This window comes from Triticum urartu, chromosome 7 (assembly GCF_003073215.2).
Source record: "Triticum urartu cultivar G1812 chromosome 7, Tu2.1, whole genome shotgun sequence".
Taxonomy (NCBI): domain Eukaryota; kingdom Viridiplantae; phylum Streptophyta; class Magnoliopsida; order Poales; family Poaceae; genus Triticum; species Triticum urartu.
Genome location: NC_053028.1, coordinates 181,803,353 through 181,828,951, shown reverse-complemented (window position 1 = coordinate 181,828,951; position 25,599 = coordinate 181,803,353). Strand labels below are relative to the sequence as shown.

The window sequence follows — 25,599 nt, the reverse complement described above, 5'->3', positions numbered from 1 at the left end:
AGTTTGGACACACACCCCTCACAAACCGGAGCAACTTACTAGAAGGTTTGTGGTTCTGAGAGGGAATAATGCATGTTTGATGACGAACGGGAGATAGCTTCCTTTTACGGCCTTCTTTTTTTCTACGTTTAACATGCACTAATACAACTGTCTTGTGAATATTGGCAGATCGGTACGTCAAGCGCTGCGAGGCGGAGGAGGCGGAGTACTGCCTCCGCACTGGGAAGATGCCGTGCACCAGAGAGCTGTTGGCGAGGGGCTGGCGGAATATTGGCCCTAGGAGGGATTATTAGTTTTAGTACTTTTCGTTTTCAATTTTATGCATTATACATGGTAGTTAAGTATCAACACGTATATGTGATGATATTATATATATATATATATATTCTGTGATGAATAATGAACATTTAATATATATATATATATTATGAATTCCATTTTCTATCTGTTTTATACTAATTTCAATCTAACTGTTATCATCCATATATACAGAATGGAAAGCGTATATACACACATTGAAAAAGAACATATCAGAATGGAAAAAAGAATACACACATTGAAACAAAGCAATACTATGATTGTTGTGAATACATAGCTATCCATGTCGAAACGACTTTTCAAAATAAAACGCGTCCATGAGACCATGACTAGCAGCCCTTGCCTATGGTAGCTCTTGGCTCTGCCTGAACTCGTGCAGGCGTTCGTCCAAGTGGTCGACACGCTTGCGGTACATCTGGAGCGCGATCTCGAGCTCCAAGTTGGCTATTTCATCGGAGATCACCAGCTCGAGGATGCGACGACCATGTTCCTCTACCGCGCCCAGGTGGACGCCTGGGCCAAGGAGGCGGTCGAGCCTACGGACCAGCGCGTTGGCATCCAGCGGGCAACGGACAAGGCGAACGACGGCACCCATGCGAACGGCGCGGCGGGCGTCCGGTGCAAGTACAGCGCGGCCGACCTCTAGTCCAAGTATGACGCTGAGGGCCTCTGCCCACTCCTGGCGAGGAATGAGGGTACTGACCGGACGTGTACCCAGCTGCGATGCCGTGTCGACAGCAGGCAAGCGCCGATGGATCCGCTTTTGCTATGTGGCGCACCGCGCCCCTTGCTCTGCGGCGCTCCAATGATCTTGCTGTTGGGGAACGCAGTAATTTCAAAATTTTCCTACGCACACGCAAGATCATGGTGATGCATAGCAACGAGAGGGGAGAGTGTCGTCCACGTACCCTCGTAGACCGTTAAGCGGAAGCGTTATGACAACACGGTTAATGTAGTCGTACGTCTTCACGATCGACCGATCCTTAGTACCGAAACGTACGGCACCTCCGCGTTCAGCACACGTTTAGCTCGGTGACGTCCCGCGAACTCACGATCCAGTAGAGCTCGAGGGAGAGTTTCGTCAGCACGACGGCGTGGTGACGATATTGATGAAGCTACCGTTGCAGGGCTTCGCCTAAGCACCGCTACAGTGTGACCGAGGTGGATTATGGTGGAGGGGCACCGCACACGGCCAGGAGAGATCAATGATCAACTTGTGTATTCTAGGGTGCCCCCTGCCCCCGTATATAAAGGAGCAAGGGGGGAGCCCGGCCGGCCCTGTAGGGCGCGCCAGGAGGAGGAGTCCTCCTGCTAGTAGGAGTAGGACTCCCCTCTTTCCTACCCCTACTAGGAGGGAGAAAGGAAGGGGGAGAAGGAGAAGGAAAGGGCGGCGCCACCCCCCTTCCTAGTCCAATTCGGACCAGAGGGGGAGGTGGCGCGCGGCCTTCCCTAGCCGGCCCCTCTCTCTCTCCACTAGGGCCCAACAAGTCTCATTAACCCCCGGGGGGTTCTGGTAACCCCTCCGGCACTCCGGTAAAATCCCGATTTCACCCGGAACTCTTCCGATGTCCAAATGTAGGCTTCCAATATATCAATCTTTATGTCTCGACTATTTCGAGACTCCCCATCATGTCCGTGATCATATTCGGGACTCCTAACTACCTTCGGTACATCAAAACATATAAACTCATAATACCGATCGTCACATGACTTTAAGCGTGCGGACCCTATGGGTTCGAGAACTATGTAGACATGACCGAGACACGTCTCCGGTTAATAACCAATAGCAGAACCTGGATACTCATATTGGTTCCTACATATTCTACGAAGATCTTTATCGGTCAAACCGCATAACAACATACATTGTTCCCTTTATCATTGGTATGTTACTTGCCCGAGATTCGATCGTCGGTATCTCAATACCTAGTTCAATCTCGTTACCGGCAAGTCTCTTTACTCGTTATGTAATGCATCATCCCGCAACTAGCTCATTAGTTGCATTGCTTGCAAGGCTTATAGTGATGTGCATTACCGAGAGGGCCCAGAGATACCTCTCCGACAATTGGAGTGACAAATCCTATTCTTGATCTATGCCAACTCCACGAACACCATCGGAGACACCTGTAGAGCACCTTTATAAACACCCAGTTACGTTGTGACCTTTGGTAGCACACAAAGTGTTCCTCCGGTATTCGGGAGTTGCATAATCTCATAGTCATAGGAACATGTATAAGTCATGAAGAAAGCAATAGCAGTAAACTTAAACGATCAAGTGCTAAGCTAATCAAATGGGTCAAGTCAATCACATCATTCTACTAACGATGTGACCCCATTAATCAAATGACAACTCATGTCTATGGCTGGGAAACTCGACCATCTTTGATTAACGAGCTAGTCAAGTAGAGGCACACTAGTGACACTATGTTTGTCTATGTATTCACACATGTATTATGTTTCCGATTAATACAATTCTAGCATGAATAATAAAAATTTATCATGATATGAGGAAATAAATAATAACTTTATTATTGCCTCTAGGGCATATTTCCTTCAGTCTCCCACTTGCACTAGAGTCAATAATCTAGATTACACATTAATGATTCTAACACCCATGGAGTCTTGGTGCTGATCATGTTTTGCTCGTGGAAGAGGCTTAGTCAGTGGGTCTGCAACATTGAGATCTGTATGTATTTTTCATATCTCTATGTCTCCCACCTGGACTTGATCCCAGATGGAATTGAAGCGTCTCTTGATGTGCTTGCTTCTCTTGTGAAATCTGGATTCCTTTGCCAAGGCAATTGCACCAGTATTGTCACAAAAGATTTTCATTGGACCCAATGCACTAGGTATGACACCTAGATCGGATATGAACTCCTTCATCCAGACTCCTTCATTTGCTGCTTCCGAAGCAGCTATGTACTCCGCTTCACACGTAGATCCCGCCACGACACTTTGTTTAGAACTGCTCCAACTTACAGCTCCACCGTTCAATATAAATACGTCTCCGGTTTGCGATTTAGAATCGTCCGGATCAGTGTTAAAGCTTGCATCGACGTAACCATTTACGATGAGCTCTTTGTCACCTCCATAAATGAGAAACATATCCTTAGTCCTTTTCAGGTATTTCAGGATGTTCTTGACCGTTGTCCAGTGATCCACTCCTGGATTACTTTGATACCTCCCTGCTAAACTAATAGAAAGGCACACATCTGGTCTGGTACACAGCATTGCATACATGATAGAGCCTATGGCTGAAGCATAGGGAACACTTTTTCATTTTCTCTCTATCTTCTGAAGTGGTCGGGCATTGAGTCTTACTCATACACTAAGCATAATACCTGGCCTAGATGCACATAAATACAATAAAGAGCCAATCATGGAGCGGTATACCTTTTGATCGAAGTCAATACCATTTTCATCAGTGCATAGATGGCCATTTGTGGGCATAGTGATTTTTACTCATTTGCAATCTTGCATGCCGAATTTCCTCAATACATCCTTGAGGTATTTTTCCTGAGATATGAAGATGTCGTTGCGCTGTTGACGTATCTAAAGACCTAAGAAGAATTTCAATTATCCCATCATAGACATTTGATATTCTTCACTCATCATATAGGCAAATTCATCACTGTAATGTTGGTTAGTACAGCCAAAAAACGATATCATGAACATATATTTGGCACACGAATAGTTCATCATCATAGGTTTTGGTGAAAAGAGTTGGGTCAAGTGAATCAGGTTTGAAGCCTTTCTTCATGAAGTATTCCTTCAAAATATCATACCACGCCCGAGGGGCCTGCTTGAGGCCATAGAGGGCCTTATTGAGTCTGAAGACTTTGTCAGGATGCTTTGGATTTTCAAAACCTGGGGGTTGAGCAACATATACTTCTTCCTCAAGCTTACCATTGAGGAATGCACTTTTCACATCCATTTGATATAAGATGATATTGTGATGGTTAGCATAAGCAAGTAATATGTGAATAGCCTCAAGTCTAGCAACAAGTGCAAAAGTTTCACCAAAGTCAATTCCTTCAACCTGTGTGTAGCCTTGAGCTACCAGCCGTGCCTTATTCCTCACCACAAGGCCATTTTCATCTTGCTTGTTGCGGTAGATCCATTTGGTGCCGATGATATTGTGCTTGCGTGGGTCTGGTTGCTTGACAAGTTACCACACATTGTTGAGCTTGAACTGATGTAATTCCTCTTGCATCGCTTGAATCCACTCAGACTCCAGAAATGCTTCATCTACCTTAGTGGGCTCTGTGATAGAGACGAAAGCAAAGTGCCCACAAAAGTTAGACAAATGTGAAGCTTTTGAGCGTGTGAGAGGACCCGGTGCGTTGATGTCGCTGATGATTTTCTCAATCTGCACTTCATTTGCGATGCAAGGATGTGCTGGTTGACGACGAGGAATTTTCTCAACATTTTCTTCAGAGCCATTTTCATCAGGTGCACCAGCATGATGTTCTTCACGATCAGGAATGACTTCTTCAGCAGATTCTTCGATAGGAATGACATCCTCAGTGGCCTTGAACTTGATGGTTTCCTCAGGTGATTTTTCATCTAGCATAGGAGGTAGGTGCTCTCTTTGCGAGCCATTAGTTTCATCGAACTGCACATCTACAGTTTCAACAACCTTGTGGTGATAGGTGTTGAAGACTCTATAGGTGTGTGATTCCTTTCCATAACCAAGCATAAAACCTTCATGTGCTTTCAGTGCAAATTTAGAACTGTGATGAGGATCTCTAATCCAACATTTAGCACCGAAGACTTTGAAATAACTCACATTGGGTTTCTTGTCAGTGAGGAGTTCATATGAGGTCTTTCTGAAGAATTTGTGAAGATATACCCTCTTGATGATGTGGCACGCAGTATCAGTTGCCTCGGGCCAGAAGTGAGGAGCATCTTGTATTCGTCAAGCATAGTGCAAGCCATCTCAACAAGAGTCCGATTCTTGCGCTCCACGACGCCATTCTGCTGAGGAGTATAAGGAGCAGATAATTCGCGAGTGATACCAAGTTCATCAAGATAGTCATCAAAACCAGTATTCTTGAACTTGGTTCCATTCTCACTTCTGATGTGCTTGATCTTCACACCAAAGTTGGTTGAAGCCCTCGAGGAAAATCGTTTGAAGACTTCCTGCACTTCAGTTTTGTAAGTGATGATATGCACCCATGTGTAACGAGAATAATCATCAACTATGACGAACCCGTAAAAGATGCAGCATTAGTAAATGTAGCATAGTGAGTTGGGCCAAAGAGATCCATGTGAAGCAATTCAAATGGATGAGTGGTAGTCATGATGGTCTTTGAGGGATGCTTGGCCTTGCTCATCTTTCTAGCTTCACATGCTCCATAGAGATGGTCCTTGAGGAATTTGACACCCTCGATGCCAATGACATGCTTGTCCTTCGCTAGAGTGTGCAGGTTCCTCATGCCTGCGTGACCAAGTCGTCGATGCCATAGCCAGCCTTCTAAAGCTTTTGCAAGTAGACATGTAGCAGGTTGTGGTCCTGTAGAGAAATCAACAATATACAAATCTCCTCTCGTAAAGCCTTCGAAGACTTTGTAATTGTCAGCTTCCATGATCACAACACAACGATACTTGTCAAAGACAACAACCATATCAAGATCACAAAGCATTGAGACAGACATGAGGTTGAACCCTAAGGACTCGACAAGCATGACTTTGTCCATGTGTCGATCCTTTGACATTGCAACCTTACCTAGACCCAATACCTTGCTTTTGCCTTTGTCAGCGTAGGTGATATGCTTCAGATGCGATGAAGATAAAGTAGTGTCCATCAATAAGTTCCTGTCACCATTCATGTGATTTGTACATCCATTATCGAGGATCCACTCAGTGGCTTTGGGTTGATCATCCTGCAGATGAATTAGTGCAACTTATGAACTCATATACTTCATCAGTGAAGAATATGACATCAAATTCATCATATCAATTTCATTAAGCAAGAGAACATGTAAAGCAGTATGAGGACGAGAGAAATGAAAGTTCATTTCTTCATGATTAGCTTGCATCTTTTCAAACATATTCAGGTCTCCAGAAAATTCTTCAAACGTTTAAGTTCGTCTGGAGACCTGACCCTGCATAAGAGATTAGTTCTTTTTCTTCACCACCCACATCTGGAGGGGTGGCAAAGATTCATCATTCTGCGAGCTCCATAAGAGAAAGGTGGCATTGAAGCCAATCCACTTAGTTTCACATGAGAGGGGTTAGAGTAAGCATATGAATAAGCAGAGAAATTCTTCGAGGACTTATGAACATAATGATTTGAAGAATGATGCACATATTCATAACCCTTAAATCTTCCCTGCGAAACAGAAGTTTTAGCACGATGACGTTCATATGAGGACTTTGATCCATATGAGGAATTTGATCCACGCGAGGAATGTGGTCCATATGAGGACTTGGATCCGTATGAAGACTTTGGTCCATATGAAGAATTTGAACTGGGGTTCCTATTCTTCACAAGTGGTGTCATGATGACATTCACCTGAAGACTTTCAAGGCACATTTTGGGAACCCAGATTTTCTTCATAGGGGGGACCATTCCTACAGTTAGTGCCAACATATCTAGCAAATACTTCATCATTCTGAATTTTGAACAGTTTATAATTGGAGTCAAATGACTCATCAGAAGAATATGAAGATTCACATGTAAAGCCAGATAAGGTAGATGGATCCACTGAAGGTCCCTTTGCAGGAACCCATGAGGTTTTGGGATACTGCTCAGGTTTCTAGTAGGTCCCATCAGCATTGAGTTTCCTCTCAAAGGCAATACCCTCTTTCCTAGGGTTCCTGTTGAGGATCTGCTTTTTAAGCACATCACAAAGAGCCTGATGCCCTTTGAGGCTTTTGTACATGCCTGTCACATACAATTACTTCAGCCCTACATGGTCAGTGATACTGGCAACATCCTCAAACGATGAATTAGTGATAGCAGAGACAGTTGAAGAATTTGCAGCAATAGAAGCATTTGAACTTTCAGGTGAATAATTAGCAGATTCATGTTCAATGCATTTCAAACATGGTGACATGAATTCTTCCTGAGTAGCGCTGATTTATTGAGCAAGTAATGAATCATGCTCCTTCTGAAGATCTTCATAACTCACTCTTAGCTGCTCAAGGTCTTTCTTTCTTTGAAGAAATTCATAAGAAAGCTTCTCATGGTCAGATAAGAGAGTGTTATGATGACTCTGAAGGTTGTCAAACTTATTCTGAAGTCTCTGAAGATTTTCAGTCAAAGTTTTAGTGCGATCCATTTCTTCACCCAACATATCATCGCTTTTGTCTAGCATATTTTGAACCTTTTCAAGAGCATTTTGTTGTTTCACAACAATCTTTGCAAGTTTAGAATAGCTAGGCTTGAGGTTTTCATCAGATTCATCCTCACTTGATTCAGAGGAGGGATATTTGAGTACCTTTGCACATTTTGCCATGAAGCAATAGGTGGGAGCGTAGTCATCATCGCCGTCGTCAGCAGTGTTGGGGAGGTCATTTTCCTCAGAGTTGAAGATGGACTTGTTGACAAACGTAGTAGCGAGGGCTAGGCTCGCCACACCAGAGTCTGACTCCTCAGATGCCTCCTCTTCCTCATTTTCCTCATATTCAGCCTCAGAGTCCATTTCCTTGCCAATGAATGTCCAACCCTTCTTGGAGCTGCTCTTCTTGTGAGATGAAGACCTTGAGGATTTTGATGAAGAGGACTTTGAAGATTTCTTCTTCTTCTTTGAATCATTAGAATTATAGTCCTTGTACTTCTTCTTCTTCTTCTTTGATTCCTTTTCCCACTGAGGACAAGCTTGAATGTAGTCACCGGGTTTTTTGCATTTGTGGGAAAGTCTCTTCTTGTAGTCACGGGAAGAGGAATCTGATCTTATATCATCACTTCTTGAGGATTTGCCAAAGAGACCACATCTTGAGAACTTCTGAAATTTCCTCACAAGCATTGCTAGCTCCTGGCTCGGTTCTTCAGGATCACCAAGGCTGCTACCTGAATCCTCACCTTCAGATTCAGAGACTGCCTTGGCCTTTAGTGCACGTGATCTGCCATAGCTTGGTCCATAGAGATCTCTCTTCTCAGCAAGTTGGAACTCATTAGTATTTAGCCTCTCGAGGATATCAGCGAGATCAAGTGACTTGTAGTCTCCACGTTCTTGTATCATCAGTGCCAGATTGTCAAATGAGGAATCAAGCGATCTCAGCAATTTCTTCACCACCTCATGGTCGCTGATGTCAGTGGCACCAAGTGCTTGAAGCTCATTTGAAATGTCAGTGAGGCGATTGAAGGTTTGCCGAACATTTTCATTGTCGAGTCTTTTGAAGCGGTTGAATAGATTGTGAAGAATGTCAACTCAAGAGTCACGCTGTGTTGAGACTCCTTCATTGACCTTGGATAACCTATCCCAGATAAGTTTTGCTCTCTCCAAAGCACTCACTCTGCGATACTGCCCTTTGCTCAGATGGCCACATATGATGTTCTTCTCTTGAGAGTCGAGTTGCTTGAATCTCTTCATGTCAGCAACGTTGGTGGTAGGGGTGACGGAGGGAACGCCATTTTCCACAACATACCAGAGATCGTTGTCAATTGCCTCAAGATGCATTCGCATCTTATTCTTCCAGTAGGGGTAGTCCGTCCCATCGAAGTAGGACACCCAGCGGAGACCTTGATCATACATGTGGTCGACATAACTAAAACTCCAGGCGGTTAAACCAAAATCACACAGAACAAGGGAGTACCTTGCTCTAATACCAATTGAAAGTGTGTTATATCGACTAGAGGGGGGTTGAATAGGCGATTTTTATAAATTCTTCACTGAGGAATTTCAGGGTGAGGAAATTCCTAAGCAACAAACTACTTAGCAGCGGAATAAGTACTCAGATGCAAGCATAACAGAGTAGTAGCATAGTCATCATGAAGAAATGAAAACAAGCACAGAGTACAGAAAGGGTACACACATGATAAGCAGGCTAAGGACAAACTGACTGAAGAAATTGAACTGAAGAAATTGAGAAAATCTTCAGTCAAAGTCTTCAAACAGTAACGATCAAGAACAACAACACAATAATGAGGAAATGAAAGGGTTGGAGAAATAGAACCAGTTAGCTCGGTGAAGACAATGATTTGGTAGACCAGTTCCAACTATTGTGACAGTCATACGTCGGGTTGGAGCGACTAGGTATTTAAACCTGAGGACACACAGTCCTCACCGTATTCTCCTTGAGCTAAGGTCACATAGACCTCGCCCAATTACTCGTGGTAAGTCTTCAGGTGACTTCCAAACCTTCACAAACTCGGTCACTCGGCAATGCAAAATTTCCTCTTGGATGCTCTAGACCATGACACCTAACCGTCTGAAGGATGCACAGTCCTCAAAGGTAACAAGCGTCGGTTCCACACTGGAGAAATCTCTTCAGTGATGCTCAATCACTTTCGGTTTGTAGGTGTTTTTTTTGGTTTGGGGTTTTGGGTTTTCCCTCACTTGATGATTTTCGCTCAAAGTCCTCGGAGGATGGGATGCTCTCAATGACAAGTGTCAGTTTCTCGCGGAGCAGCCAACCAGCTAGTAGTTGTAGGGGTCGGCTATTTATAGCTTAGGGAGCAGCCCGACATGATAAGACATAAATGCCCTTCAATGATATGACCGTTAGGCGGATAAGATATTTTGGGACAGCTGGCGCATAGCACATCAACAGTTGGAAATTCGAGGTTCAATTTCCTCAGGGCTATCATATTCCTCACTTGTAGGCAATCCGCACTGGCGAATTCCTAACTCCTCAGTCAGAACAAATTCCTCAGAGACCAGAAGAACTTCGTCTCTGTTACTGAAGAAATGGACTGAACTGTATGAGATTTCCAATGGCTTCACTCGAAGGGATTGGTAGGTGTAGGATTTTGAGTTGAGCATCACATGAAAACTTTTCCTTAGTTTTACCTCGACCCCCCTTAACAATACGGTGTTTTCTATGACTCAAGAAAGAGAAAATGAAACTACGAAAACAAAAGTCTTCACGCTTCATGTTCCTCGCATCAATACCAAGTCTCCAGGATCACACCAATTTCTTCACTTTCAAAGTCTTCAGAAAACCAAAAGTCTTTAGTTGAAAACATTCATTTTTAGGGGCCAACTTTCTCTGTAAATATCAAACTCCTCATAGACTTATAGACCTGTGTACACTCACAAAATCATTAGTCCCTTAACCTATAAGTCTTCAACACACCACAATCACTAAGGGGCACTAGATGCACTTACAGGAGGGACATGGCAACGTTTACGAGAATCGATCCTCTGCACAACTACACGCGTAGCTACCACCCTCTCGCATCCTTGTCGGGGTAGCCCTCCTTGTACTTGTGTTCCAACACATACACCCAATATAGCAAGCAGGAGTAGGACTTTACACCTCTCGGTGGCCCGAACCTGGGTAAAGATCCCTGCGTCTTTTGTTGATTTTGCTCTTTGCATCTTCTCCCCAGCCGAACCACAAGGGGACTTGATAACCCCATAGATGGCCGTCCACCCCGACACACACAAACATTACTGATAATAGTTTTTGAAAGCGCCTTGAGTCGCCCATCCAAAAAGATGGGAAGTCTTAATCTATGAACGTACTTGGGCCGGAGATGATCCCCTAGAAGTCCACGTCGTCGAACCACTATATCTTCATCATGGTGTCATTCAAAGATTTCACCTCCATAAAGAATAGAGCCAACAAAAAAAGCTTGACACACCAACATAAACTCATCATATCTTAATAATTGGATCGGCGAGGACAAAAGACTCTCTAACCTCATGGCACCATCAAAGAAACAAGAGTAATTTTATTCTTTAAACGTTGACCACACGAGGAAGGATCGAGTCCAGAATGATGATATATGAGATAGAGTTGGGGTAGCACCAATTGAAGAGAATAAGCTTTCCCAACATCGTCTGAGATGGTTTGGGCATATTCAGCGCAGGCCTCCAGAAGCTTCAGTGCATAGCGGACGGCTAAACCGTGCGGAGAATGTCAAGAGAAGGCGGGGTAGACCGAATTTGACATGGAAGGAGTCCGTTAAGAGAGACCAGAAGGATTGGAGTATCACCAAAGAACTAGCTATGGACAGGGATGCGTGGAAGCTTGCCATCCATGTGCCAGATCCATGAGTTGGTCGCGAGATCTTATGGGTTTCACCTCTAACCTACCCTAACTTGTTTGGGACTAAAGGCTTTGTTGTTGCTGTCGTTGTTGTTGTTGTTGTTGTTGTTGTTGTTGTTGTTGTTGTTGTTGTTGTTGTTGTTGTTGTTGTTGTTGTTGTTGTCGTCGTCGTCGTCGTCATTGTTGTTGTTGTTGTTGTTGTTGTTGTTGTTGTTGTTGTTGTTGTTGTTGTTGTTGTTGTTGTTGTTGTTGTTGTTGTTGTTGTTGTTGTTGTTGTTGACAAAGAACATAGACCTCTCAGCGTCAAGATGGAAGCCAGAGGCGAGGGGCCAAAAGTTCCATGGCGATGACGACAGCTGCGGCTACAGCAGAAAACCCTCACGCGTAATTAAGATCCAGCTAGTTGGGCGTATAAAAAATTTCCCATGCCCTTGGCCTGGGACCTGGGGCGTGGCTCCACCAGATGGTTGCATGATTCTAAGACTAAGATCATTCTTAGTCATTGTTTTAATTTTGCGTGAAAAAGAGCTTTAGTCATTGTTAACACTTGAAAGAACCACTTGCACAAACATCCGAAGACAATAAGCCAAGGAAGGGTAGAGACATCTCGCCCATCCATACTCTTGACGTGAGCTACTGCATTAGAAATTCAGGATGCACCTTTCATAGGGCTCTGCAAGATTCCTACTTTATCCTCTTACAACATTTATTTTCTTAGTCCCTACCTTGAGGACATAATCTATGACAGACTTGACAAAGGGCTTGTCTATTAATTTTCTAAAGTCCCATTTAAAGACTGCGACATTTGTACTATATCTAGTTATTCAATCTTTAATCTTATATGACTGGCGTGTGAAAATGTGACCAGGACTATGTTTGTGTTCAGCCTTATCTTAATGCAATGAGTGATGCTCTTTCCTTCTGCCACCTTTGTGATCCGCTTCAGGAGAGTCCTTTTGCACCTCATCCTCGACTGCCCGTAAGTCTAGGGCAATCTGGGCCTCCCATGTTGTACGGATCAGCGAGTTCAGGCTATGTGTTGCCCCTGATCAATTTGATAGCCCGGTTGATTATTGAATCGCTATCGGCGGTGTCAGTGACAGAGCGCTTGAGGATGCAATCCATGTGTGTTGGCATATTTGAAAGGAAAGGAACAGGCGAGTTTTGAAACAGCATGCTTCAACCGAGGGCCAGGTCATGGAGCGCACCAAACAGGACTTACTGCTGCAGAATGCTAGGCTTTCCTGGAACATTTTCTTGGTCGATGAGGAGCTGGGTGAATGTCCATTATTCCTGAGTAGATGCCTTCCTTTTTGTCCTTCGGGGAAGACTCCAAGCGTGATCAACATCACTGAAGCCTGCCGTCGGGACATGGAGCAATGGAGGATTGCCGGAGCCAAATGCATCGAGCACCCCTTCGGGGACGTGCCATGAGATATCGCGATCAGGCTGATTCGCTAGCTTATGAGCCCGCTAAGCTGGCAGTGTATTTTACTCTTACAATCCACTGATCGCTTGATCAGCACCCGTTTTCCGCTCTCTCCCTGCTTATGAAATGAAAGCCAGAAATGGTCACTTTCAGAAAAAAAAGAATCATAGTACGTACCTGGGGTATTCTAGAACATAGCTCTGCATCACCTACAGCGAGATGGCACTGGAACTGCATTTCACACTTGCAGGATGCCTGATCTCTTGCGCAAGACTCCATACATCTTGGCATTTCACCTAACACCAACTTTTACAATATGCATTTTTCTAGGATATCCCACAATTATGCATTTACCCGACTTGGGTATGAACTTATGCGACTGAAGTCACCTGAAATATGCCTCATAACCTTAAATCTTTAGAAAAGACAAACTGTGATGTTTTCCATATATCATATGGTCTCTTATCTATGTATTTAGATGCACATTTTTAGAGCGTAACCCCAAAATGAAAACGATGGATCTGAGTGGCTCATCATCAACCGAACCATGTCTAACAATGTACGATTCCTCCGTTTTGACACACCGTTCTTTTGCTGTGTATCCAGGGGAGTGAGTTGTGGACTATTCCACGACTCTTCAGATGATCATCAATCTCTTGGCTCAGATACTCGCCTCCATGATCTGATTGCAGAAGTTTGATCATCTTGCCAAGTTGATTCTCTACTTTCAAAGGTTTTCAACTTGTGCCTCATCAAGTAGATATATCCATATCTGCTATATGTATGAGTTCAAACAAGTCGGATGCCCTCTTGCAACTCTTTGCAAAAGGTGTCTTGGTCAGCTTGCCAAGTACACAGAATTGACACTAAACGTGGGAGAGGTGGCTGACAGTCCCGTATTTCCTCCCCCGAGCTCCTCCCCCGCTAGGGTTCCTCCCCCGCCGCCGCCGGCCTCCTCGCCTGCTTCCGCCGCCGCCGGCCGCCGGGCGAGCGCCTCCAGGCTTGCCCTGCTCCCCCCTCCCCCCTCCCCCACCAATCCCCTCGCGGCGCGCCCGCGTGCGCCGGGGGTGGGGGGGTGATCCGTTCCTTTGCAGCCTCGAACCCTCCTTCCTCCCCTCCCCCTGCCGTCGCCGGCGAGCTTCGTCGGGCAAAGCCCGGGGGGCCCTTCTCCCCCCTGTTCGTGGGACACCGGCGTGGGGCGGTCTCCTCGAGCTGCGGCGCTGGTCTTCGCGGGGTCCAGCGGCTCGGCGGCGGGCTCGCAGGGCGGCGGGCTGGTGGCGGTGCGCCGGCGCCCTGGGGCTCGTGCGTGGCGGGGCGGCTGCGGCGCTCCCGTCTCGGGAGGTGGCGCGCGGTCGGCCCCTTGCTAGATCCAGCCGGATCTGGTGGTGGGGGTCGGTCGGCGGCGTGTGGCGGCGGTGGTGCGTGCCCGGCGGCTCCGGCGCTATGAGCGTGCCGGGCGACGCGGGTAGGGCAGCGGCCAGGCGTGGCCGTTGCTCCGGCCGTGGGCGGCGACATGTGGAGGTCCGGCGGTGGTGGACTCCCGGTGTCGTGGCGGCACCATGTTGGCTTGGCGGATCTTCTTGCGGCGGCGACCTGCTTCTCCGGCGTCGGCTTGTCTGCGATCGGACCGTTTCGGCCTTCACTCCATCTCCTCGGCGCTCGGTCGTTACTCCCTTTGGAGGGCTGGCCCTTTCCTAGCTGCGGTCCATCGCTCGTCTCGCGCCCGGTGCAACAGGACCGAGGTTGTCTCGCGCACAGTGCCGCAGGACCGAGCTCGTCTCGCGCACGGTGCAGCAGGACTGACTCCGTCCCCGCCCCACGGTGCTGCAGGACCGATCTCGTCTCGCGCTCCGGGCTGCAGGATGGGTCGATGGATGCCAGTGTTGGCCGACCTATTGGGTCTCGACGCTGGGGTGGGCCAGGGGTGCAAAGGCGTCTCCTTTTCTGCTCGTCTCTTTGGTTGGGGTAGCGGCGGGTCTCGGGTGTGGTGGTTTCAAGGTCTTGGATGCTGGGGCGGCGGCCCTGGTGGCAGTGCACGGTGCTCTTGGGCAGAGCCCGTGTCTTGGCGCTGCCCGGTGATCATGGCCGTGTGGGCGGCGTGGTTGCCGGGGTGTAGCGGTCGGTGGCGGTGAGTGTAGACCGGGGTGAAAACCTGCTCTATCTTCGGACGGACCGACGATGGCGAAGCTCGCTCCCTTCTTGAAGGTGTCGTCGCGGCTCTCACCGCCCGTCATGCGACTCCGGGGGAAACTCTGATCCTTGGATCTGGCGGTGGCGGCACTCCGGTGTCGTATCCTTCCTGAAGGTGCCGCCTTGGAGTCCACGGTTCGCTGTATGCGGCTTCATCTCTTCGTGGTAGTGTGCTAGGGGTGGTGTTGCTGCGCTCAGCGCTTTTGTATCCTGCCTTGGGTGTGTGTGGTGTGGGCGTGCGTTTGTTTCGGATGATGTTGATCTTTGCTTTATATATAAAGCAGGGCGAAAGTCTTTTTCGGTAAGTACACAAAATTCATACGTCTCGAATGATTCAAAACCAAACGAAGTTAGAAGTCCATCGTCATGGAGCTTCTTTATGCGCTTCATACTTATATGACCAAGTAGACAATTTCAAAAATAAGTTGCATTCAGATTGTTAGGCTTAAGCCTCTTGACATTTATAATATAGACATATTCACCTTCAAGATCTAAAATGAATAGCCTGTTCACAATGAGTGTGAAGCCATAAAACATTATTCAAATATATAGAACAACCATTATCTTTAATATCGAATTCAAATATATAGAACATAAAAAAACTTGGTCTATTGCAAAGAGCGGTCTTATGCCAGGCCCATCGCCGTCGCATCTCCTCCCTATCGACCTAAAGTAAACAAGACGAAGAAAAGAAATATTTTCAAATCCAGTGAGACGAAATAATTAGGAAAAAAATCCACAAAACAAGTTAGAAAAATTTCCTGCAAAAAAAGTTACTAGAAAATTGATGTGGGCCTCATCTTAATACCCCCAAGAAGTACATTGCTGATGCTCGAATAAGTTGATCCGAATCTTCGTGACGCATGTTTAGCCTCTTACCAACAAACATACGCATGGAATATGATGTTTGGCAACCAATTAAGCAAGTGCTCAGGGACTAAGGATGACAGCTGCGTCATGTTTCATCCACCAGAAATAAACAATAGTGAACACTATTCCAGTCAGGTGTTAACTTTACCTCTGCTTGTTGTTGCAGCTGCTATGACAGCTAGCTTCTCTGTCATCTGTTAGTTTTCTCTTAGGAAAGGCTACAGCTTTGTAATCGTTCCAGACTTGCTCCATCTACATTATTGAAAACAGCTCAATGCTGCTTTTTCGTAAAAAAAAAAACACTGACCTAGTGAAGGATTTGCTGATTTTCAATGGGCTCACTTCAAGTTTAACACAATGCACAATAGCCAGCTCCTCCCTTGCAGGTGGCAGAAAGATGGTTGTTGAGGCAGCTGCTGGTGGCAATCCTAACCTCGGTCAAAGAATCTTAACACCCGCATCATCAACTCATGGGGAATAGTCAATACTCGAGACAGCTGCCTAACCCCCGCATGCATAATCCGGCTGTCTGAGCTTGAAATCGCTTAGTTTACGTGACCCCAAGACAAGAGATCCACATTCTATATCATCCACTTCTGGTCACAACAAGGGCGGGTATGAGATAAACCATCCCGAGTGGCGCTCCACGACGCGGAGTCGTGCCTCACGCGTTGTCTTACGTTGTTTCAGTCTTTCATCCCACCGAAGTGACAGCGCGCTTTCCCTGCAAAGAAAAAGCTGCCATGTAGGAGTACTTTATTTTCGGCTTGTTTTGGTTGTTGGAAACAAAGCCATGCATGGAATTTGAATACATCATCTCATATGACTGTCAACACACCCAGTGGTAGCCATAATTAATTTCGATACTTGCACAGCCTGTGCGCCTACTTAATTGCGCAAAGCAACAAATATACTTTCAAATGACGGAGGAACCGAGGAAGCATGGCTGCATGTTCATGGAGACTAGTTGCAGACTTCTCTTCTTTTGTCATGGTTGTCGTCTAATGGAGGCCCAAGAATATAGAAACGTGGAAGCCACTCGGGTTTCGTACAGTGTGCAAGTGTCCAACCATGCTATTTGACGATTTAGCTTCGGCCTTTCACATATGCATTGCACACCTTTGTTGCAGTTGAGAACTGAAATATGTTCAGGATTCAAACTGGAGATGCCTTGAACTTTGGTGTTGAGGTGCATCCATATTCCTGGGGGACTAACGATGTTTTGAGAAATATGACACGTATCCTAGTTCCCGTACAGTTGTTCAAGATACGTGACTAGCATTCTAGTTTTATCCAGTAAACCGCCTACGAAACCACAAGAAAGTTACAGTGCAATTTTTCGAATCAGGAATGGGTGTATTTTATTTGGATTCAGCATCTGGTGGCTGCACCAATAGTCTCTTTCGTGTTGTGTCGCTATCTTCCTGTCCTGGAAGGAATTTTCGCCTCGCCCCATCACGGATTCACGGCGACATATCAAGCAGTTCTATCAATACTAATGGTGAAGTGGGGACACATGATAATATCACCAATTCACCATGAGCGCCCCCCTTGGGCCTCCCCATTTGTTAACCACGATGAGGTTACGCATGTGGTGGCAACCAGCTTCGGCTCCAGCTACCAGCAATTTTCTACCTTAATTAATATGAATATATAAATACAGCAGGAAGTGGTCTCCTCGAGAAGATGAACGATATCCGTCGGATGCTGATCCAAGGGTGCTATCTATAATTGCAATACCGTCTTTCTTTCGCGTTGCTCCTTTATGTTATGATATGGTGACGTTATGCCAGGTTGTCATGCTGATGAGCAAGCTTGCCTGGTGAGCTATATATTGAAGACAGATTCAGTCGAGCTGAGGCACCAATTGCTACGCAAATGGCGGCCGAGCAAAAACGCCACAACAGTTCACATGATATCACAGTAGACGGCCCCGCGCTGGATGCTTGCCCTCCTGCCACCAATCCAACAAATGGAAACAGCCAGCCCCATGATACTCAGCCTCCTGCAAATGGAAGCAGCCAACCCGAGGAGGTGATCGAGAGCTACGAGCTCATGCTCGACCTGAGCAAGTACAATCCTGCTGCTGGCAACGCTGGTGGCCACGGTGACATATGCCGCGGGGTTCAACCCACCGGGGGGCGTCTGGCAGGAGACTGTCGACGCCACGGGCCAATTCGCAGGCGACTCCATTATCCGGACCACCAGCTACCACCGGTACCTGGTGTTCTACTACTGCAACGCCACCGCATTTGCCTCGTCACTCGTGATCATCCTCGCCATCCTCTTCCTCACCCTCATGGAAGAGAAAAAGAAGAACCGCGTCACCCTCCTGCCACTGCGGGCGGTCATGCTTGTGGACCTGCTAAGCGTCATGGGAGCCTATGCTGCCGGGACATGCCGCGACAAGCCCACGACCATCTTCTCCTCGGTGCTGGTGGTTGCCGTCGTTGCCTACCTTGCTCTTCAGATGGTGCTAGCCTCGTTGCCAGAAGACAAGCACAGCTACATCGACGCAGTGCATGAGAAACGGCTACGAAAGGTCCTGATGCTGCTCGCGACGTTCGCGGTGAGCGTGACATACGTTGCCGGGATGAGCACGCCAGGCGGCTTCTGGGACAACAGTGAGAACGGCCACAGCCCTGGCGACGCGATCCTCAAGGACAGCCACGGCAAGCGCCTGACGGTGTTCTTGTTCTTCAATGCCCTGGCGTTCGTGGCGTCCTTGCTCATCATTGTGGTGCTTCTGGACAGAAAACCTCGTGTGACTGAGGCATACTGGTTCATCGCCGTCGCGCTGATCAGCCTCATCGTCTCATACACCGCAGGCAGCTGCAGGGAGACCGACACCAACTTCTATGTGGGCAGCCTGGTTATTGCCGTCCTGGCATTCATGGCATTGCTGCAAGTTGCAGTTATTCAAGGTACCATAAAAGCTGCAAGCGATACCAGGTTCTGGACCAAAATCAAAAGCTTCCATCGTTCGGTGTCAGGGAGCTTGTCAAGAGCAATAACAAGAGCACCAGGTCTGGAGACTAATGACAGCAGGTACTACGGGAGCACATCCCTTTTCTTATTCTTCTTCCTCCTCTGCAAATCATTGGCTTTAACTGACCTCTTTTGCTCCCCAACTACATAGGGTCGCAGCGGAGCATGCTCGTTCCCTTGTACTGTTACTAGCCACTCTTGCCGCAACCATCACTTACCAAGCAGGGCTGGATCCTCCCGGTGGCTTCTGGCCGGGTAATCGGGACGGCCACATGGCTGGTGACCCGATCCTCCTCACCGTGAACGCTAAGAGGTACAAGGCCTTCTTCTACTGCAACTCTGTCGCCTTCGTAGCCTCCTTGGTGGCCATCATCCTGGTCCAAAGCAAGGTTATGCTCCAGACACACGTGCTCGAGGCAGCCATGATACTGGACTTGTTTGGCCTCATCGGAGCATATGCTGCGGGAAGCTCTCGGGACTTGACCACCTCCATTTATGCCATGGCCTTGGCTGGCGCCGTCCTGGTCTATGTAGTGATCCATGTTGTCTTCTTCACACTGAACCATGCCACCAACCCCACCAAAGAAGAAATTAAGTCCGTGGAGAAGAGGCGCAAGCGGTTGCTCCTTTTCGCAGTCTTGGCCGCAACCATCACTTATCAAGCTGGGTTGACCCCTCCTGGCGGTTTCCGGCTCCAAGATGATAGCAGGCACCACGCTGGGGATCCAGTCCTCCTATACAACTTTCCCCGGCGTTACACAGCCTTCTTCTACTGCAACACGGTGAGCTTCATGCTGTCCATCGCACTGATCATACTGCTCGTGAACCCACATCTATACAGGCCTGCGATTCGAAGCTATGCACTCGCTGTTTGCACAGGGGCGGGCATGTTTGGTCTGATGGGAGCATATGCTGCCGGAAGCACGCAACATCTGAAAACATCCATCTACATTTTCGTCTTGGTGGTTGTGGTCCTCGTCGTTATAGCTTTACTGCTCCTGGTATTCTTGTTGAAGGAAAGGAACAACATACCTGAAGACACGGCCGGTGAACTGGAGCCCATTGAGGTAAGCAGTTGTACACCAGGAAAGGAAAAACATGTCATGCGCAAATATCTGATGCTGCTAGGAATCTTGGTGGCAAGCGTCACCTACCAGGCCGGCCTAGATCCACCAGGCGGAGCTTGGCAGCACAGTGGGAATGGATACGACGCGGGCAACCCAATCATGCATGACAACCAGAGGCACCGTTACCTCGCCTTCTTCTACAGCAACTCCACGTCCTTCGTGGCGTCCATTGTTGTTATCATCATTTTGCTACTGGAGTGGAAGGACGAGAAGAAATGGTCGCTCAAGGTCATGAACACGACGATTGTGCTGGATTTGCTCGCTCTCCTAGTGGCCTACGCAGCAGGCTCCAGCAGGGGGTGGAAGACGTCTATGTATGTCGTTGCACTAGTGACCGCCGTGCTGGTATATGTTGCAATCCATATAGTGCTGGCAATCTCATGTTGTCATAGCCCGCAGGAAGAGGAGAGCAGTGTGGATCCTGCATAGGTAAACTCCAGCGGCACCTGTTTCTGTTTGATTATTAGTGTGCACTGCAGTTCTGTTCATATGAAACAGTGGCAGTAAAGCCTGCGATTCTTATACGCCTATCAAAATGTCAAGGCAGGTGATCATTTTGTATACCCATTTCCCCTAGTATCCTGATTTACTTTATTGCTATTATGTAATACAAATAGAAAGTGGGAAACTTGGATTTTTTGTGGTGTGTGGCTCCTTTTTTATTTTTAGTTTATTTCTATTCTTAGTTTCTGGCGGTGGCTTGTCCAGTCTCTGCTATGACCTATTCCTCCCCCTTTCTAGAATTGTAGTGTACTTGATGTTTGATGTAACTGGATTATTTTAAATCCCTCAAACTAGCTAGTACTGTATATTTGACCATAATGGCAAAAACTGTAAATTTTTGCCTCAGGCATATTTGGACTTGAGTTGGGTGTAAACCTGAATCCAGTGGATGTGGCAAGTTTGCAGGACTATGGAGCTATGTATGGTTCTACATTTACATGATTCGGAGATTAAGAGCAGTCTTCATTATTGTTAACACACAAAAAAGGATCACTTGCGGACACATCGGGCATCTCTGCAGAAGAATGGGCTCATAGATACAACCTCGAAGATTCTCTTATGGACATCTACTCTAAAGAAGAGGAGTATTGGCGCCAGCGGGGCTCTATGAACTAGGTGCTGTTTGGTGATGCCAACACTGCCTACTTCCAGGCCATTGCTAATGGCCGTCGTAGACGCTGCTCCATTCCCCTTTTATGGGAAGGAGGCCAGCTATTTCAGGACCCCCCAGCGATCCGGGCCCATGTGGACGGATTCTATAAGTCGCTATTTGCCGGGCGAACTAGGGGTGGTGTCTCCCTAGCGGACCACATATGGACACCTAGCCAACAAATCTCCCCAGCGGAGAATGCTGCTCTCCTCGCTCCCTTTGATGCCACTGAGGTCGAGACTTTTGTGAAAGCAATGAACCCGGCCTCGGCCCCAGGTCCCGATGGTCTGCCGGTCCGCTTCTTTCAGGCATTCTGGCCGATGGTCAAGGATGTCATCCTCGACCTGTTCCTTGAGCTCTCTCGAGGAACATTGGACGTCTCCCGCCTCAATTACGGGATCATTTCCTTGATCCCGAAGGTCCCGGGTGCGGCAGACATTCGGCAGTTCCGGCCTATCACAGTTCTCAACGTGCTTTTTCAGATTCTGGCCAAGGGGTACGCCACTAGGGCGGCCCTGATTGCCCCCCGGATCCACCATCTGAACCAGACGGCCTTCATCAAAGGCCGATATATTTTGGATGGGATCCTCGTTCTCCACAAGGTCATTCATGAAGTCGAGCGAACACCTCCACGCGGTGTTCCTCAAGATTGACATCCATAAGGCGTACGACACTGTACATTGGTCCTTCCTTCGAGAGGTGATGATGAAGTGTGGTTTCGACCCACACTGGATTGCTCGGGTTATGCAGCTTGTTACAAGTGGGCGCACGGCTGTCAACATAAATGGGGAGGTCGGCTCGTACTTCCTGACTGGCCAGGGAGTACGGCAAGGGGACCCTCTCTCCCCATTTCTCTTCAATCTTGTGGTCGATGCCCTGGCAACGGTCCTAGACTTGGCCAAACACGCTGGCCACATTAGGGGGATTTGCCCCCATCTCGTGGGCGACGGAGGTTTGACCCACCTCCAGTATGCGGACGACACCAACATGATGGTGGAAGGCTCGGACGAGGATATTCGGCACCTCAAGTTTCTCCTTCTCTGCTTTCAGGAGATGTTGGGTCTCACGATTAACTTTGCCAAAAGTGAGGCGATGGTTCTTGGGTACTCTGAGGAGGAGGCTGTGACGACCCGAGACCGACGCTTCAGAAGCCTTAAAATATCTTTCCCAAACATCCCTAAAATAGCTTCGGTTCTTTGTTAGACTCTCCTAGCCTATTTTTTCGAGCCGTCCGATTACGATCGGAGGGTCCAGCTAACCCCTCCCCCTAATCCAACCTACCTATATAACAGCCTAACCCTAGAACCTAGGCTGTCCCATCCATCCCCTCACCCGCCGCCGCCACTCTTCTCACCATCTACATTGGGATCTCCTCCGTCTTCACCCGCAGCCGCTAGCTTCCCTCCTCGATTTCCATGCCGAACCAATCCATCGATCCACCCCAACCTGATGGCTCCGACCACCTCCCTGGATTTCCGCCGCCACCCAACCCGCAGCTGCAACCATCCATCCATCTAGTGACGCGCCTCCACACTTCGTGCCCGAGGAGCCCCATGTCGAGCTCCTCCTCCCTGCCTTCGCCCAAGCACCTCCTGCTTCTCCTCGTCGCCCTCAACCCCGCCTCGACTCGTCGGAGAGCCGTCGGCCTTGGAGACCACCCCGTGCTTCTTCCTTACCTCCCTCCGAATCTCGCTCTCTCCATCGCCCCACCTCTCTACCTCTGTCTCCAGGGACACGAACGAGCAAGCCGCCATGGACGCCGACGCCTGGAGCTCCAAGTCCACCGTTCGCCCTGGATACGACCAGAGCTCGCCTTCCGACCCCGGATCTGCGCATCCTTGCCGTTTCCCGTGCCTCTGCCTGCGTTGTTGCGCCGCCCCGCCTCGCATGCTCCTTAAGACCGCCATCCCAGTCCCGTTCCGGCCGGTCCCAACCTAGGCCACCTTGCCGGAGCCCCTGCATCGTGCCATTGTTCCCCTGCTTCACCCGCTGCTGCCTTCTTCGTCCACAGACGCACGCGCCCGCATTGACTCGAGCGAGTCCAGCGAGCCAGCGCCCAGCCGCCGCAAGCGACGACAGCGCCAAGTCCCGCTCGCCCGCCCATTTACTCCGTCAACCCGTTCCTGGGCCACGAGGGCGCCGAGGCCCAGCAGCGTCTTCTCATCGCCAGATCCGGCCCAGCCGCTTCTCCGCTTTCGGCCCAATGGCCCGATGTGAGCATAGCCCAGCACCTCCACTATATTGTGCTTGTGCGTCTGATAGTTATGTTGCGCATGTTGCCTTGCTGGGCCTCTCCTTAGATTTGGCCCGTATAGTGTTTTTTTCTCTTGTTGCGAATTTGCCTATTATCCAGTGAACTGTTGTTTTACAGAAAAACCCTCATTATTCATGCATATAATAACTCATTAACTGTGCATCGGATTAAATGATTTAAATATGTAAAATGCTTAAAATTTCATCTAGCTTCACAATATGCTACTCTCATCCATGTTTAAAATGTTGTTTGCATTTAATTAGCATAAATGTCATGTTAAAATGGTTTATTTCATAACAAAATAACCATAGCTCCAAATTTAATAATCTTTATATGTGAATGGGATAGAAAAATGCATAGTTTAACATGGTGGCATTACTTTGCATGTTTAACAACTCTAAAATATGGTTTAGGGCAGAACAATACCAAATCTAAAATATGCATATGGGGATTTTCCGGAATTGTTGTTTGTTGTTTCCGGCCTCATTTAAACTTGCCTAGATAGGTAGTTTTATTATGCTTCACCCCTTGCCATGTTTAATAACATTTAATATTGCTAGATACATAAACGAGAGCAAACTAAATAATTCGAATGTGGTGTTTCGTCAATACGCAACTCGTTGCATATTGAGCTCCACTTAACTTGTAGTATTGTTTGTTGCACTTTGCCATGCCATGCCCCATTAAACCGGACATGCATCATACTTGATTATGCATCATGCCATGATTATGCTTGTTGGTTTACCATGTTGTTTGCTTCTTTTCGGTGTTGCTTCTTCTTGATAGTTCCGGTATCGTTGCGATGGTGAGGATTCGTTCGACTATGTTGGTCCACCTACCTAGCAGTCGGCGGTGCCGCCTCGGGGCAACTCGATGGTATTTTGGTTACCGTCCACTTAGCATAGACGGTGTTGTCCTGAGAACGAGATACGCGCGGCTCCTATCAGGGTATCGACACACCGGGTGGTCTTGCTGGTTTTGTTTTACCATTGTCGAAATGTCTTGTGCACCGGGATCCCGAGTTTGATCGGATGTCCCGCGATGAAGCATTGTCTCCGCGGATCGTGAGATTGTCATGGGCTAAGTTGGGACACCCCTGCAGGGTTTAAACTTTCGAGAGCCATGTCCGTGGTTATGTGGCAGATGGGAATTTGTTAATATCCGGTTGTAGTGGACTTGAACTAAACTCAACTAAAATACACCTACCGCATGCGTAACCGTGACTGTCTCTTTTTGGATGAGTTCGAGAAGAGAACACGGTTGGGTTATGTTTGACCGTAAGTAGTTTAGGATCACTTCTTGATCATTACTAGTTTGCGACCATTGTATAGTTTCTCATCTTATTCTTGTACTCGTAAGTTAGCCATCATACAATGCTTAGCCGCTTGTTGCAGTCTCACCACTTATCCATTCCCTATCCATTAAGCTTTGCTAGTCCTGATACCCATGGTGATGGGATTGTTGACTCATCGTGGCTCATAGATTACTACAACAACAGTTACAGGTACAGGTAAGCGATAGTCTGACGTGAGAGCGATGCTTGCTTGTGTTGGAGTTCTTCTACTTCTTCAATCAAGGAAAAGGTTCCGGGTCGGGGAGCCTAGGGTTAGCAGGGTGGATGTCGTTCTTCTTTTTCGTTTGATTTCATCCGTAGTCGGATCCTGCTCTTCTGTATGATGATTGCTATGTATTGATGAACTGTTGTATTGATGTTGTAGCTTGTGGCGAGTGTAAGCCTTTATCTTGTATTCTCATCTATTCAGTACATGGTATGTTGTAATGATATCCACCTTGCTAAGCGCTCGAAATGCGGTTGTGCCCCAATCATGAATTCATCACGTGATTGGGATAGAATCGCATCTTGGGCGCTACAAGTTGGTATCAGAGCCTTACCGACCTTAGGAGCCCCCTTGATTGATCGAACCGCTACTGTTGTTGAGTCTAGAAAAAAACTATTTTGAGTCTAGTTATATATCGGAGAGTAGGAATTCTTTTTACTCCTTATCCCTTTCGTCGCTCTGGTGAGGACTCCTGACGTAGATGTTTTGACTTCACTCTCCTCTTTTTCACTCAATTTTTTTTGGGTCACGCGGGTATCTTGAAATCGGAC

General features: G+C 47.5%; 1 protein-coding gene across 1 annotated transcript; it reads left to right on the top strand.

Annotated features, from left to right (window-relative positions):
• Window positions 1-802: 802 nt before the first annotated feature.
• LOC125518645 lies at window positions 803-22,362 on the top strand. Its single transcript, XM_048683468.1, has 4 exons — window positions 803-942; window positions 18,041-18,953; window positions 18,986-18,993; window positions 19,107-22,362. Exons 1-4 carry the CDS (start codon window positions 803-805, stop codon window positions 20,509-20,511), a joined length of 2,466 nt encoding a protein of 821 aa, XP_048539425.1. The 3' UTR covers window positions 20,512-22,362.
• The last annotated feature ends 3,237 nt before the right edge of the window (window positions 22,363-25,599 follow it).

Excerpts from the sequence above, each read along its gene's own strand:
- LOC125518645 (XM_048683468.1), top strand. The coding sequence starts at position 803 with ATGTTCCTCTACCGCGCCCAGGTGGACGCCTGGGCCAAGGAGGCGGTC. Across the intron at positions 943-18,040 it reads GCGGCGGGCGTCCGGTGCAA|TACAATCCTGCTGCTGGCAA; the intron begins GTACAGCGCGGC and ends GACCTGAGCAAG.